We start from the raw sequence: 17319 nt of genomic DNA on the forward strand, positions 1-17319 counted from the left end.
AGCCTTTCCTTGATACACTGACTCAATCCACTTTTTCATCTCACATGCCCACTCCCTTTCACTATATTTCCTTCACCCCACCTATTACCTTTCTCTCTTTTGTTATGCATTCTCACCCCATTCCTTCTATGTACCCTTTCCACAGTCCAACAACTTTCTCCATTTTCTGCTCTACCCTATCCTAAGCAGGTCAGAATTAAAGGGACAGACATACGTAGCTGGAAAATTCATCTTTGTGCCAATTCTGTTTATTTGACCACATTTTAACCTTTTATTTTATTGTATATTGATAACTTACAGTTTGCTAGACACTTCATAGCTGACAGCACCCAGTGAGGCAGGTCCTCTGCAAAGAAAGACAAATATGTGAGGAACAAATTCTACCTACATGTTAAAAAACAAGTGTTGACACTTCAGACAACTTGCATTATTCTACTAACTCTCATCATCCACCATGGTTCAGCATATTAAAATTACCAAATTTAATTTTAACAGCTTATAAAATTTGTTTCCATCCCCACGTCCATCTTGTGGAAAGCAGTTTCCACCAGGTTTCTCTTTATTTACTCTGTTATGATCCTGAACCAGATCTCTAAGGTTTTGGTAAGGTCCGGTTAGAGACCAATAACGTTTTGTTTAAAGTAGACAAATTTTGAGATTCAAGACACTTATCTTGATAGAAAAAAGCCACAAGATTCCATGGGTTTTGAACAAACAAAAATAAACTTTACTATACGAGATCAGAAAGATAAAACGATTTACAATTTCTATCTAATACTGTAACATTCAGGATTAGTGTGAGGTACATGCGAATTAACAGAAACTGTGGTTGAACACACCACACTGCACAATAAATAGCAAATACGACCAGGACAAAGTTCACAGATTTTTAACAACCCACGAGACATCAGTAAACACTGAGCCAACCGATCTCAGAAATTGTCCCTCTCACTAGGAATTCCAGGCTTCACCTTCGAAGATCTTGACTTGGAATTCTATCCACAAGTTGTTCCTGCTTAGACAGCATCAGTGACTGAGCACCTTGTAGAGTCTCAAACTCATCTCCTAAGATTCGGTTCCCCTGGATTCCAGAGCATGCACCTGGGCACGAACTCAAGCACAAATTCAACTCCGAACTCCTTGGCTGTGGCAGGCAAAACACTACTGCTCCAAAGGGGTACCTTCACCCCAGCAGCCTGCAGCACAGTGTCACCAATTTTCTGTTGCCTTCCTGGATCGTCAGGGCTTCTCCTGAACCCTCTTTGGTTGCCAGGGTTTATCCTGAACCCTCTTCAATGAAAGTCTTGTTAGGGAATAGAGATAGTTTAAGTAAGTTATATTGGTATTTGTGGGTGTTATGAATGAGTTTTAGCTTTAAAGTTTAAGTTTGATTTGTATTTCTGTATTTGTGTGTTAAGAAAAGGTTTTGGTTTCACTTTAAAAGGTGCTTGCATTTCTAATGAGGTTTTTATGACTGTTGCAGCTGAAGTAAACAAACAAGAGGAGAGGAATTGAGAGTGAGAGAGAGAGTGCGTGGAAGACAGCTTGAATGCATGTGGTGAACCAGAGAATCACAGAATCCCAGTGCAGAAGAGACCCTTCGGTCCATCAAATCTGCACCGACACGTGAGAAACACCTAACCTACCTACCTAATCCCATTTACCAGCACTTGGCCCATAGCCTTGAATGCTATGACTTGCCAAGTGCTCATCCAGGTACTTTTTAAAGGATGTGAGGCAACCTGCCTCCACCACCCTCCCAGGCAATGCATTCCAGACCATCAACACCCTCTGGGTAAAAAAAGTTTTTCCTTACATCCCCCCTAAACCTCCTGCCCCTCATCTTGAACTTATGCCCCCTTGAGACTGACCCTTCAACTAAGGGGAACAACTGCTCCCTATCCACTCTGTCCATGCCCCTCATAATCTTGTGCACATTGATCAGGTCGCCCCTCAGTCTTCTCTGCCCCAATGAAAACAACCCAAGTCTATCCAACCTCTCTTCATAACTTAAATCTTTCATCCCAGGCAACAGCCTGGTGAATCTCCTCTGCACCCCCTCCAGTGCAATCACATCCTTCCTATAATATGGCGACCAGAACTGCACACACTACTCCAGCTGTGGCCTCACCAAGGTGCTATAAAACTCCAACATGACCTCCCTACTTTTGTAAACTATGCCTCGATTGTTAAAGGCAAGTGTCCCATATGCGTTTTTCACCACCCCACTAATGTGGCCCCTCCGCTTTCAGAGATCTATGGACACACACACCAAAGTCCCTTTTTTCCTCAGAACTTCCTAGTGTCATGCGTTCATTGAATACTTCCTTGTCAAATTACTCCTTCCAAAGTTTATCACCTCACACTTTTCAGGGTTAAATTCCATCTGCTACTTATCTGCCCAATCGACCATCCCGGCAATATCTTCCTGTAGCCCAGGACACTCAACCTCACTGTTAACCACCCAGCCAATCTTTGTGTCATCTGCAAACTTACTAATCCTACCCCCCCACATAGTCATCTATGTTGTTTATATAAATGACGAATAATAGGGGACCAAGCACAGATCCCTGTGGTACGCCACTGGACACTGGCTTCCAGTCACTAAAGCATCCAGCATTCAGTGCTTAAAGTTTAGTGCATTAAGCACTAAAGAGGAACATTGGAAGGAAAGTTTGAAACCCTGGAGGTGAACCTTTGCGGAAGGCCTCTGGGAGAAAGCATCAGTTGAGGAGAAGATTCCAAAGCGAGTTCTTGAAGAGTGGAAACTCTTGTGTGAAAGACGGAGTTCAGTGAGACTGGTTGGCTCACGGTGTGACAACCAAGACGGGGGAGTTGAGGAGAGATCCATAGCATCTGGCTGAGGTGTATCTGTCACTTGGTTTCAGAGTGTGGTGTGTCTGACCACAGGTCGCCATAGGTTTACGTGTACATACTGTGAACATTAGACTATAAGCTTTGTAACTTGTGTTATCCTTACAAATCTGTATATATCTGTAAAAGGCATAATGTGGATGAAGGAGTACTGTAATATAGTTCATCTTTTCTTGTTTAATAAATGTTTTGTGCTTTTTTAAAAAGTTAATTAGCCAACTTCAGTGACTCTGTTCAGTAGCCCCTCTCTACGTATTTAAACAAACAAATAAAGGTTAGGATCTATTAAGCTGGGTTCCACCTGGGATCAGGCTTGTCCACTGGTAACCTCAGCTGCGGATCACAAGTGTCTGCTAACTGCAGCCTTTTTCCTACATGGAGCCTTTTTCTCCACTCCTCTCTTTTTAACAAAAAAGTAAAAAACTGCGGATGCTAGAAATCCAAAACAAAAACAAAAATACCTGGAAAAACTCAGCAGGTCTGGCAGCATCTGTGGAAAGGAGCACAGTTAACATTTCGAGTCCGCATAATTCTTCAACAGAACTAAGGAAAAATAGAAAAGGGATGAAATATAAGCAGGTTTAAGGGGCCTTCCCATGCAACCGCAGAAGATGCAACATCTGCCCCTTCACTTCCCCTCTCCTCACCGTCCAAAGGCCCAAACACTCCTTTCAAGTGAAGCAGCATTTCATTTGCACTTCCCTCAACTTATTCTACTGCATTTGTTGCTCCCAATGCGGTTTCCACTACATTGGAGAGACCAAACGCACACTGAGTGACCGCTTTGCAGAACACCTGCGGTCTGTCCGCAAGCATTACCTGGACCTCCCTGTTGCTTGCCATTTCAACACTCCACCCTGTTCTCATGCCCACATGTCTGTCCTTGGCTTGCTGCATTGTTCCAGTGAAGCTCAACGCAAACTGGAAGAACAGCACCTCATCTTCCGACTAGGCACTTTACAGCCTTCCAGATTGAATATTGAGTTCAACAATTTTAGATCATGAACTCTCTCCTCCATCCCCACCCCTTTCCGATTTTCCCCCTTTTTTGTTTTTTCCAATAATTTATATAGATTTTTCTTTTCCCGCCTATTTCCATTATTTTTAACTGTATTTCCATCCATTGTTTTATCTCTACCTTTTAGCCTTTCTCGATTCCTTCACCCCACCCCACACCCACTAGGGCTATCTGTACCTTGCTCATCCTGCTTTCTACCCTTAATTAGCACATTCCTTTAGATAATATCACCACCTTCAACACCTCTTTGTCCTTTTGTCTGTGACGTCTTTTGGTTATCTCCACCTATCACTGGCCTTCTATCCAGCTCTTCTTGTCCCAATACCCCCTTAAACCAGCTTATATTTCACCCCTTTTCTATTTTTCCTTAGTTCTGTTGAAGAGTCATGCGGACTCGAAATGTTAACTGTACCCTCTCCACAGATGCTGCCAGACCTGCTGAGTTTTTCCAGGTATTTTATTTTTGTTTCTCTTTTTAACAAAACTGGGATGTCTTCCTGTCTCTGTCTGGGACTCTTCTTTTGAGACCTCTCCCTGTCCCCTCTCCCTTTGGAACTTCTCCCTGTCTCCTGCCTGGGACACCCTGCTTCAATGGTGCTCTGTACCCAGTTGCATGACTCAGGTTTTCACACTGTTTTCCATCTCTGTGCATGTGTGCTGGGCCCATCCACGGCCAAAATAACTTACACTGCTGAATTGCGCATGTGCAACCCACTCCAGTTCTCTGCATGCGGAGAAACTCCGAGGTCTGTCAGGATTTGAAGTTCCTGACCTCCGCTCTCGCCTCCAAGGCAAGCCTGACTTTTGTAACAACTCTATGATTTTAAACATCTCAGTCGGATCTCCACTTAGCCTTAACATAAAAGCAAAATACTGCAGATGCTGGAGGTCTGGACTAAAAATAGATGCTGGCAGGTCTGACCGTTTCTGTGGAGAGTGAAACAGAGTTAATGTTTCAAGTCACTGTGACTCTTCTTTGGAACTAAAGTAGGAGTGTAATGGGTTTTATGCTGATGAAAATGGGGGCCAGGAACAGGTGGTGGAAAAGAGAGAAGGTCAAGGATAAGTTAGAGGGCAGGGGAGATTAAATGACAAAGTTGTCATGGAACCAAAGGCAAAAGGAGTGGCAATGATAGCATTAAAGAAACAAGGCGTGAATAGCAGAATAAAGGCCAGTGGTATCTGAAAGCAAAAACATGTTGATACAGGCTGGCACTACAAAGAAAGAAATTCAAAATGGAGGACAGAGTTCAAGGTCTGAAATTATTGAACTCGATGTTGAGTCCAGAAGGCTGTAAAAGTGCCTAATCAGAAGATGAGGTGCTCTTCAATTTGCACTGGCCTGCTACAATGTTCCAGTGAATCCTAAGGACAGAAATGTGAGCACGAGGGCACAATGGTAAATTGAAATGTGTGGCCAGAAGGTTGGGGTTATGTTTGTCGGCTGAGCGAAGGTATTCCGCAACAGAGTCAGTGTGTGGTCTTGCCAATGTAGAGCAGACTGCATTGTGAGCAAGCAAATACAGTAGACTAAATTGAAAGAAGTACAAGTAAATCACTGCTTCACCTGGAATGAGTGTTTGAGGCCTTGGACAGGGAGGAGGAAGGAGGTAAATGGGCAGGTGTCATACCTTCTACAATTGCACAGGAAGGTGCTGTGAGAAAGGGATGATAGATGAGTGGACCAGGGTGTCAGGGAGGGAATGGTCCCTTTGGAATGTTGACAGGGGAGGGGAGGGAAATGTGTGTTTGGTGGTGACATCATGCTGGAGTTGGCAGAAATAGAGGAGGATAATCCTTTGCATATGGAGGCCAGCAGGGTGAAAAGTGAGGACAATGGGAACCATATTGTGGTTTTGGGAGGGAGGGGAAGGGGTGAGGGCAGAAGTGCAGGAAATGGGTTGGACACAGTTGAGGGCCCTGTCAACCACAGTGGGCGAGGAGAGAATCCTTGGTTGAGCAGAAAGGAAGACATGATGGAAGCACCATTGTGGAAGGTAGCATCATCAGAACAGATGCAACAGAAGCTGGGAGAATGGAATAGAATCCTAACAGGAAGCAGGGTGTGAGGAGAGGTCCCCTCCCACAACTCTTTATCCGGTACATCAATGACTATATTGGTGCCGCTTCATGCTCTCGATCCATCTGGAAAAATTCATCAATTTTGCTTCCAATTTCCACCCCTCTCTCACCTTCACATGGTCCATCTCCTACGCTTCCCTTCCTTGACTTCTGTCTCTCTCTCTTCACTACAAGCCCACTGACTCCCACAGCTACCTTGACTACACCTCTTCACACCCTGCTTCCTACAAAGACTCCATTCCATTCTCCCAGTTTTTGCCTCTCATCTGTTCTGATACTACCTTCCACAATGGTGCTTTCAACATGTCTTCCTTTGTCTTCAATGAGGATTCCTGCCCCTTCCCCACCCTGCCCACACTGTAGTTGACAACGCCCTTAACTGTGTCCGACCATTTCCCATACTTCTGCCCTCACCCCTTCCCCTCTCTCCCAGGGCCACAATAGGGTTCCCCTTTTCCTTACTTTCCATTCCACTAGCCTCCATATGCAAAGGATTATCCTCTACCATTTCCACCAATTACACTATGATGCCATCACCAAACACATCTTCCTTTCCTCCTCTCTTTAAGCATTCAAAGGAGTTGTTCACTCTTCAATACCCCCATTCACTCTTCTCTTACCCTCCCCCATAGAATTGCCGGAGGTATAACAGCTACCCCTTTACCTCCTCCCTCTTCACTGTCCAAGGCCCCAAACATTCCTTCTAGGTGAAGCAGCAACTTACTTCTTTCAATTTAGTCTACTGTATTCGCTGCTCACAATGGGGTCTCCTCTACAAACAGATTGGATGACTGCGTTGTGGAACACCTTCACTCAGTCTGCAAGACTGACCCGGACTGTCCAGTCGTTTGCCATTTCAACTCACCATCATGCTCTTATGCTCACACTTCTGTCCTCGGTTTGTACAATGTTCTAGTGAAGCCCAATGCAAGCTGGAGGAACAGCACCTAATCTTCCAATTAGGTACTCTCAAAATAGGCTCAACATAGAAATCAACAACTTCAGACCTCCATTTTGAATTTATTTCCTCGTAGTGCCAGTCTGTATCTTGTTCCCATGTTTTTGCTTTCAGACACCATTGACCTTTATTCTGCTATTCGCATCTAATCTGGGCCAATGCTTTGTTTCTTTAATACTATCATTACCACTCCCTTTGCCTTTTGTCATTTTATCTCCTCTGCCCTCTAACCTATCCTTGATCTTCTCCTTTACACCTCCTATCCAGTCCCTTTCTCAACAGCCCAAAACACATTACATTCCTATCTCTCTTCAGTTGACTTGAAATCTCAACTCCTCTTAGCCTTCTCTGCTCTAAAGGAGAAAAACCCAATCATTCTAGTAAATTTCTTCTCTTACTTCTTCAAAGTCATAATTAAAGCCAAGAAAGTTGGATTTATAAATGATAACATTTCTAGCCAAAACAATTTAAATTAAAACTTACACAGATGATTATTCACAGGAGAGAAGTCACTGGAGTAAGAAAGAGTTAAACCAAGGTACAAGTTACCAGAAACTGGGAAAAGCATAAACTGCTAACAGAGTTAGAGATGGTAACACTATAGCCATTGCTTTCAAATTGATTATTTTCAGCTTACCAAAAGTGAAATGTAAATTGCCCCAATCAGTGTGCATTTTCACACAGGGGAGAATATTCCCCATCTCGGGTGGGCCATGCGGGAGCGGTCACTGGCGGTTGCGGTCCCAATCGCCTCTGAGATCAGGACCGCGCCGCCATTTTGCGTGAGCAAGCCAATTAAGGTTGGCCCAGCGTGTTTGGCGACTTCCAGGGATGGTGGGAGCAGGTGAAACGGCAATCACCGCCAGGTCCAATGGCGACCCGGCAACCTGTTTAAAGGCCAAGCTGCAGCCGAACCAAGGCTGCTGTACATGACCGGAGGTTGGGGGCAAGGCAAATCTGAAACAGCCATGCAAGAGGGTAGGGCGGGTGGCCACTGTGCGCCCAGGTTTTCCGAAGAGTGCCTTGCTGCCCTCCTTAAGGAGGTGGCAGCATGGCAGGGTGTGCTTGTCCCCGAGGACGGTAGGAGGAGACCACCCCACTTGACCAACCGTGCGTGAGAGGAGTTGCGGAGGTAGTGAGCTCCCACGACTTTGTGCAGCACTCATGGATCCAGTGCTGCAAGCCCTTCAATGACCTGCTGTGCACGCGAAGTGTGAGTAGCATGTTATCTAGTTATCCCTCTAATTTCTCTTACTTTGGTATCTACAACTCACATCTTTGGTGTCTTGGAATATTTTTCCACTTTAAAGATGGTGCAAAGCATTCTTTAGATTGAACATACTGCAGCCACTGTACAGAAGGTTTTTTTTTATGTTTAGTAAGATTTTGGTTTAAACAGCTGTAAAATAATTTAGCTATCAAATTATATTGTAATATGAAAAATGGATAATAGTCCAAATTCAAAAAGTAATCAAAACACCACATCCACCAGTGACCAGTAATAAATAAATTGTGAGGGGCTAAGACCTCACCCTGCATCTCTTTTTTGTAAAATATATATAGAGATATGCCCATTGCTCTAAAAATTTCAAACTGGACAAAGACTGGATAAAATGGCTGAATCTATATCTGGCTGTGACCCCGAACAAAAGAAGCTACCTGGCGGTATCAGGGAAACTTTCACATCGTTATCCCTGAAGAGCCACTAACGATCCCCTGTGGGCTGCACAGACCAAATTCAAAGAGAGCAACACAAAGGCCACCTGCATTTCATAACCCAAGAGTCTACACGTCTGCTAAGACGAACCGCTTCCTTTTGATTCTTAATGGTTGAAACATTTAACAATCTCAGGGACTCAGGTGACGGATACATGTCCTTTGTCAAAGGGCGTGTGGAGAGGTGGGAGTCATGTGATTTTGGCCTCTGGTTTGTGGAAGCTGTAATATTGCCTTGCTGAACTGCAGAGTCTCAGACTTTTTTTTACCATCTGACTAGCAGCCTCACAGACAAGGAGCTCTGCCCCATGTTGGACATCTGGCTCCATCTACACTGCTTCTGAGGAAGTTCTGTACCATCGCCTATGAGACTAATTTATCTCTGCATGCCTACCTCATTGTGTGAAGTCAACACCATTGGAAAAATTCTACAGCATTGGTTTTCAGCTCACCAACCTCCATGAAGGAATACCTCATTGGACTTTGATTTTGGACTCTAAAACACACAGGAAACAATATTTCTTTTCTCTGTGGTCTCTGCACTATAACTCTTTCTCTATCCCTCTTTTACTGTATGAATGCAAAGGAGGCAACATTGCAAAACTCCTCCTGCAGTGTGTGCAAATAAACTAACCCTTTGAGTTCATCCTATCTAGAGTTTGCTGTGGGGTTATTAATAGAAATTGGATCACACCAAAACTGAGAGGTTGGAAATATGCCACTGCTTATAAAGAGGGAAGCAAATCAAAAGCATCTTTCTGTTTAGCGTCAGGTGGTGAGAGGAAAAATTAGTGCTGTTTAAATTAACCCTGCTCGTGTCCGTAATAGAATGCCGAATAGGAGGTTCCTACATAGTGAGCAAATAGCAGACGTTATGTCATGGAATGAGTAGCCTGCCTCCATCTTCTATTAGAAAATAGTGTATGCCATTAGAAACATGAAAGTCTTACCTGACTTGTCTTGTAGTATTACAACTCCGTGTTTACTGACATTACGCACATTGTATAAAATGTGCTGAGGGATGACTTGGGAGAAATCCAGGACATCATCTAATGAAGCTAAGCCTAAGATTTTCTGCAGGCTGGAATAAAACACGTCACAATACAGAAATAATGGATATTCGGGAACTATTACAAACCATTTTGCTGTCAAAGTACAAGAACAGGCTGTAATTAGTTTATATTCCCTCGCTGTATCAGTGGAGCAGAGTTAGAATTGCATAGAATATATTTCCTGAATTGGTCATATTCTAATATTAATTGGCTGATAACTTCAAAATTACTAAAGATATTCTCACAAATGTATAAATAAATGACCACATCATGCACCCATCCTTTTAGCTTTGTGGAATTTTCCCATTTACAAAAAGTTTCAATAGTTAAAATTTTCTGTAACAGCCCTACTAATACAAAAAGATCACAAAAATGGACACTATTACATTTTTGAATATAATGTCAAATAAAGCTCAAATTGTAATAGTCCACTTGTAACGTACATAGGAATTAAAGTTACGACAACTTAAGGCTAGTGCCGAAGTCTGGTCTTTCAGATCCTTTTGTTCATCCCCAATTCTTAATATAAAACTAGTCTGGAGTTGAACCTTAATAAGAATGGTTTTCTCCATTTTCATATCTTTTGTTTTAGCAGCATTGATCACTATGAAAGATGTTTAACAACCAAGGCTCTCTATATTATTGATACAATAATTACTCTGAACTCTATTAAGAATGGTGGCAGTCACTAAATTTATCAAATGCCAAATTTATTGTACAGTGACACAAGTGGGCATAGCCAAGGCAACTGTAAGGATGTCACAAGTTTTAAGCTTGTTGGAAGCTTAGAATTGGAGTGTTGTATCAAGATACAAGTAAACAAATCACAGGTTTTGCATTGCAATTATGTGCGTGAAAAATCTGGAAAAGAATTACCTACTTTAAATATGCCCTTATTTATTTGGAGAGAGAAAAAAAACTTTGTAAGAGCCAGCACAGAAATCAAAGACACTTCTTTTGTAAAGTTCAATGAATTGAACTGGAAGGTCTTTCTGATTGAAATGCCAATTCTTTGGAATTAGGTTTGTAAGTGCATATATCAAATTGAATAATGAATATGACTAAGTTGCAAACTTTGAAGATAAATGCAGATACATGCAAGGATATTTTTTATTGAATTAAGGACTCAAATTGCATCAGCTTCAGTCAATCTAAAATGGGGAAGATGCTGAAACTTGGCCAGCTGGAATCTGCTGATTCCAGATAAAAACATTGATGTACGTTTCTTACTTCAGGAGGGAAGAACAACTTTCAACAGGAAAGGGGAGAACAATAAACTTGGATAGCACTTGTCCGTGGATAGTTTTTTTAAATGTAGCTTGGAAGTAGGGGAACATCATTGTTTACATAAAGCTTCAGAGTATAAAGTTCTAGACTATATGATTGCTATAATTTATAGTTCAAAATAATGTGGGTTAGAAGGAAATATATTATTTAATAATCCCATTGGGAAGTTGACAGCTATTCAACCCTATTGTAGTAGGCCTTCATTGTAGACTCTCTCTGTAATTTTACATTACTTACTGGTTAAGCACAATTTCTCTCCAAGCTTCTTCAACGTCGGTTTGTGTAACTTGTCTGACATGTATTGTCTGTCCCTCAGAAATGATCCCTTGCATCTCCTTATCCGTTTCTTCTGTATTCACCTTGTAAGAATTATACAAGTTTATGAAATAAAAAACTAAAATTTATAATTTCAAAAGTTAGGAACTAGTTTATTTTTAAAGAAAATTAGCACAGAAAAATTAAGGCCAACGATTACCTCTTTATCTAAACCCAAGTAAAAAAGTGGAAAACTGACTTGCTATACTCAAGTGTGTAACACCATAGTGACTAATTTTCAAAATAAACTTCCCAATTGGACATTCGGGGTGGAATTTAATAGTTTGTTGGGAGTTAGGGTTTGTATAATCAGATAGGGAGGCATGGAGTGGAGAGCCCGTTGTCTTCCCGGCACACACACACCCCCCCCCCCCGATTAAGGATTAAGTCAGGGCAGGGAAGATCAAGGACTGCTTTCCCATCCCTAGGCCAAGGGCCTCATTCTGCCATCACTAGTATTTTATTTTAAATGGGGGTCCATGAAGTATGCTTGGCGGCCTCCCTATGGACTCAGGGGTGCCATCCTGATTGGGCACCATGAGCCAGAGTGACCCAGTCCCCAACGGCAAGGGGTGTCCTGCTGGAAGACACCCACAGCCTTCACTGACTGCTCCCCCCCACCCCCCCCAAAGGCCTGTCTGATTGGGATCGGCTTTGGTGGACTTGCTGGGACCATTCACTTGTGTTCAGGGCATCCATCACTAGCTGCTGCACTGGGGCCTGCCACAGTCCTAACTGTAGCCACCACTCCTGGTTATGCTGCTGGGACTGAACAGCTGCCAGCCCTCTGACTGGCCAGCAGCTCATGGAGGCAGGCTCATCATGCCTTTCAAAGGCCTGGGAAATCTGACAGGAGGCAGCTAATTGCCTGATAGGCATTTAATCCTGTTGGGGCTCCCTGAAATGGCCACAGCAGGGTTGCCACTGGATTTCAGATCAGTAGAAATACATTCCAACCTGACAGAAAAATGGATTGGCATACGTCGAGAATAACCACACGCAAAAGGTGAATTGGTCTGGTTGAACTCATCAGGGAACCTTACAGGTGGGACCAATTTTGTGGGGATATAGCCAGGAATCTGACATTCATGAAATTTATTACCAGGTTTAGGGTGTCCAAGCCAAATTACAAAGGCCACAACATTTTAGATTACCTGAAAATGGAGCTTTTTAAAAAAAAAATCCATTCATGGGATTTGTGCTTCGCTAGCTAGACCAGCAATTATAGCCCATTCCTAATTGCCCTTGAGAATGTGGTGGTGAACTTCCTTCTTGAACTGTTGTGGTCCATGTGGTATAGGTACACCCATGGTGCGGTTAGGAAGGGAGTTCTAGGATTTTGACACAGCGACAATGAAGGAGCGACGATATATTTCCAAGTCAGGATGGTGAGTAACTTGGAGGGGAACTTCCAGGTGGTGGTGTTCCCATGTGTCTGCTGCCCTAATTCTACTAGACAGTAGTGTTCATGGGTTTGGAAGGTGCTGTCCAAGGAATCTTGCTGAGTTCCTGCAATGTATCTTTGCATCGGTGGTGGAGGGAGTGAATGTTTGTGGATGGGGTGCTAATCAAGGGGGCTGCTTTGTCCTGGATGGTGTCAAACTTCAAGTGTCATTGGAGTTGCACTCATCCAGACAAATGGAGAATATTCCATTATACTCCTGACCTGTGCATTGCAGATGGTGGACAGGCATTGAGGAGTCAGGTGGTGAATTACTCACCACAGGATTCCTGACCTCTGACCTGTTCTTGTAGCCGCAGCATTTATATGGCTAGTCCAGTGCAGTTTCTAGTCAATGGTAACCACCAGGATGTTGAGGTGGGGGGGATTCAGTGATGGCAATGCCATTGAATGTCAAGGGACGATGGTTAGATTCTCTCTTGCTGGAGATGACCATTGCCTGGTGCTTGTGTGGCGCAAATGTTACTTAACACTTGTCAGCCCAAGCCTGGATATTTGTACTTGGGCTGCTTTAGTATCCAAGGAGTCGTAAATAGTGAACATTGTGCAATCCTCAGTGAACATTCCCACTTCTGACTTTATGATGGAACGAAGGTCATTGATGAAGCAGTTGAAGACGGCTGGCCTCAGACACTACCCTGAGGAACTCCTGCAGTGATGTCCTGGAACTGATTTAACCTCCATCAACCACAACTATCTTCCTTTGTGCTAGCTATGACTCCAACCAGAAGAGAGTTTTTTCTCAGATTCCCATTGAATATAGTTTTGCTAGGGCTCCTTGATGCCACACTCTGTCAAATGCTGCCTTGATGTCAAGGGCAGTTACTCTCACCTCACCTCTGGAGTTGAGCTCTTTTGTCCATGTTTGAACCAAGGCTATGAGGTCAGGAGCTGAATGTACTTGATGGTACCCAAAATGATCAGTGAGTAGGTTATTGCTAAACAAGTGCCGTTTAAAAGCACTGTTGATGACCCCTTCCATCACTTTACTGATGATGGGGCAGTAACTGACCGGATTGGATTTGTCCTGCTTTGTATGTACAGAACATACCTGGGCAATTTTCCACATTGCCGGGTAGTTGCCAGTGTTGTGGCTGTACTTGAGCAGCTTGGCTAGGGGCATGGCAAATTCTGGAGCACAAGTCTTCAGTACTATTGCCTGAATATTGTCAAGTCCCATTGTCTTTACAGTATCCAGTGCCTTCAGCTGTTTCTTGATATCATGTGGAATTGGCTGAAGACTGGCATCTGTGATGCTGGGTGCTCCGAAGGAGTCCAAGATGGATCATCCACTTGGTACTTCTGGCTCCCCCATAATTGAGGATGGGGTTATTTGTGGAGTCTCCGCCTCCAGTGAGTTGTTTAATTGCCAACCACCATTCGCGACTGGACGTGGCAGGACTGCAAAACTTAGATCTGATCCGTTGGTTTTGGAATCACTTGCTGTTTATGTTGTTTGGCACACAAGTAATTCCGAATTGCAGCTTCACCAGTGTAACACCTCATTTTTAGGTATGCCCAGTGCTGCTTCTGGCATGCCCTCCTGCACTCTTCATTGAACCAGGGCTGAACCCCTGGCTTGGTGGTAATGGTAGAGTGGGGGATATGCCAGGCTATGGGGTTACAGATTGTGGTTGAGTACAATTCTACTGCTGATGGCCCTTAGCGCCTCATGGTTGCCCAGTCTTGAGTTGCTAGATCTGTTTGAAATCTATCCCGTTTAGCACCTGGGTTGTGCCACACAACATGATGGAGGGTATCCTCAATATGAATATGGGACTTTGTCTCCACAAGGACTGTGAGTGCTCATTCATTCTGATACTGTCATAGACAGATGCATACATGGTAGGCAGGCTGGTGAGGATGAGGTCAAGTATGCTTTTCTCTCTTGTTGATTCCCTCGTCACCTGCTGCAGACTCAGTCTAGTAGCTGTGTCCTTTAGGACCTAGCCAGCTCAGTCTGTAGTGCAATGACTGAGCCACTCTCGGTAATGGGCATTTAAGTCCCCCACCCAGGGTACATTTTGTGCCCTTGCCACCCTCAGTGCTCCCTCCAAGTGGTGTTCAACATGGAGTACTGATTCTTCAGCTGAGGGGTGGAGGGAGCTGGGGAACGTGGTAATCAGCAGGAGGTTTCCTTGCACTTTGCTGTCACAGAGACATGGTTGAGAAAGGGGCAGGATTGGCAGCTCAATATTCCAGGATATAGGGTCTTCAGGCGAGACAGGGTAGAAGTAAAAGAGGGGGTATCACAATATTGATCAAAGGATCAATTACAGCAGGAAGATGGATGACACCTTAGAAGGCTCCTCAAATGAAGCTATTTGGGTAGAACTGAAAAACAAAAAAAGGAGCAATCACATTGCTGGGAGTGTACTATAGGCTCCCAAACAGTCAGAGAGAAATAGAAGAGCAGAAATGTCAGCAAATTTCAGAGAAGTGTAAAAATAATAGGGTAGTAATAGTGGGGGATTTCAACTTCCCCCATTAATTAGGAGAGCAAAAAGGGGGCATGAACTAACTGGGTTAGTCATAGTGTGACAGGTTTAGAGGGAGTGGAATTCTTAAAATGCATCCAAGAGAGTTTTTTAAGCCAGTATGTAGAAGGTCCTACAAGAGAGGGGGTGGTCCTGGACTTAATTTTAAGAAATGAAGCCGGGCAAGTGGTAGAGGTATCAGTGGAGGAGCGTTTTGCAGACAATGATCATAACACCATTAGATTTAAAGTTGTTATGGAAAATGACAAGGATAGGCCAGTATTCAGAGTTCTAAATTGGGGGAAGGACGATTTTAATAAGATCAGATATGATTTGGCCAGAGTGGACTGGGAGCAGCTACTTTTAGGTAAATCTGTGTCAGAGCAGGGAGACTCACTCAGGAAGGAAATAGGGAGAGTACAGGGCCAACATACTCCAGTGAAGATAAAGGGTGGGACAAACAAATCCAGGGAACCCTGGATGTCAATTGGCATACAGGATTGGATAAAGAGAAAAAGGGAGGCTTATGGCAGATACCGAGGGCTCAAAACAGCAGAAGCCCTAGAGGAGTATAGAATGTGTAGGGGGAAACTTGAAAAGGAAATTAGGAGAGCAAAAAGGCGGCATGAAAAAAGCATTGGGCAGGTAAAATAAAGGAAAATCCAAAGTTATTTTACAAGTACATTAAGAATAAGAATAACTAGGGAAAGAGTAGGGACCATTGTGGTGATTTGTGCGTGGAGTCGGAATACGTAGGTAGGGTTCTAAATGAATATTTTATGTCGGTGTTCACAAGTTAGAGGGATGGCGTGGGTATGGAAATCAGGCAGAAGGACTCTGATATAATTAAAGAAATTAGCATAGAAAGGGAGGATGTTCTAAGTGGCCTGGCAGTCTTAAAAGTAGATAAATCTCTAGGCCCAGGCTGTTGAGTGAGGTAAGGGAAGAGAAAGCAGCGGTGCTGGCAATAATTTTCAATACCTCTCTGGCCACAGGAGAGGTGCCAGAGGACTGGAGGACAGCCAATGTGGTGCCGTTATTCAAGAAGGCAGGAAGGGATAAACCAGGGAACTACAGGCCAGTTAGTCTAACCTCAGTGGTTGGGAAACTATTGGAAGCAATTCTGAGGGACAGAATTAATCTACACTTGGGAGAGGCAGAGATTAATCAAGGACAGTCAGCATGGTTTTGTTAAGGGGAGGTCATGTCTGACCAATTTGATTGAATTTTTCAAAGAGGTGACCAGGTATGGAGAAGAGGGCAATGCATTTGACATAGTCTACTTGGACTTCAGCAAGGCTTTTGATAAGGTCCACATGGGAGACTGATAACGAAGGTAAGGGCACAGAGCTGCCTCAGGGAGCTGAAGATTTGGACAAAGTAAAATAAAGCTTTAATAAATTATATAAACATGTTCCCACATGTGACTCAGTCGCATGAAGAGGCATATGTTTAAAATGAAGTGGAAACATTTTTTTGAGTTCTTTTTAGTTACAGTTGGAAACCTCATCCCACCCATGGATGAGGGTTTGTAAAAAATGCAAAGACTATCTGGCCTCTCTGTCTGCCCACCAACCGAACTGTTGAGTGGGCAGCAAAAAATACAACTTAATGAATGCTTTAAGGGCCCTAATAGACTTAATTGTTGGCAGGTGTACTGCCGACTCTCGCGCACACCCACCGACCAAAAGATAGTAAGAGTACGTGATGATGTTGGGACACTCATCCGACATCATCATGCGAGATTTTACGCCCAATTGGGTGAGGCGCGTGTCCGCCTGATGGACGTAAAATCCTGTCCACGGAGTTAGAGAAACTGAAATTTACAAGTGGAGGGCATAAAGCTCAATTTTCTGGTCATCAGAAACTAGCTGGATGGCTTTTACCTTGCTTTGGACACGTGTTTCATGCCTGTCAAACTCCACTGTCCCCCAAAAGTTTGGTTCATTGAACAAGTCAACCAAGGAGATGCTTTGTGCCAATACATTTTCAGTCAGTCAAGCAAGGTTCACTTTCTCACTACTATTGTTATTGGTAATTAGGTGTTTAATTGTATATTCAGGTGGTGGGAATTAACT

General features: G+C 43.5%; 1 protein-coding gene across 2 annotated transcripts in view; it reads right to left on the bottom strand.

The window, feature by feature from the left end:
* The window catches only part of LOC121289169 (DEP domain-containing protein 1A-like), a 61146-nt gene that overhangs the window by 27322 nt on the left and 16505 nt on the right, over nucleotides 1-17319 (bottom strand). For both annotated transcript variants that reach the window (XM_041208335.1, XM_041208334.1), the window contains exons 4-6: nucleotides 11225-11346; nucleotides 9599-9729; nucleotides 299-346 (exon numbers count right to left, since the gene is read on the bottom strand). In XM_041208335.1, the coding sequence (XP_041064269.1) occupies nucleotides 299-346; nucleotides 9599-9729; nucleotides 11225-11346 (301 nt within the window). The remainder of the gene's footprint in view (nucleotides 1-298; nucleotides 347-9598; nucleotides 9730-11224; nucleotides 11347-17319) is intronic.

This window comes from Carcharodon carcharias, chromosome 16 (assembly GCF_017639515.1).
Source record: "Carcharodon carcharias isolate sCarCar2 chromosome 16, sCarCar2.pri, whole genome shotgun sequence".
NCBI classification, from domain to species: Eukaryota; Metazoa; Chordata; class Chondrichthyes; order Lamniformes; family Lamnidae; genus Carcharodon; species Carcharodon carcharias.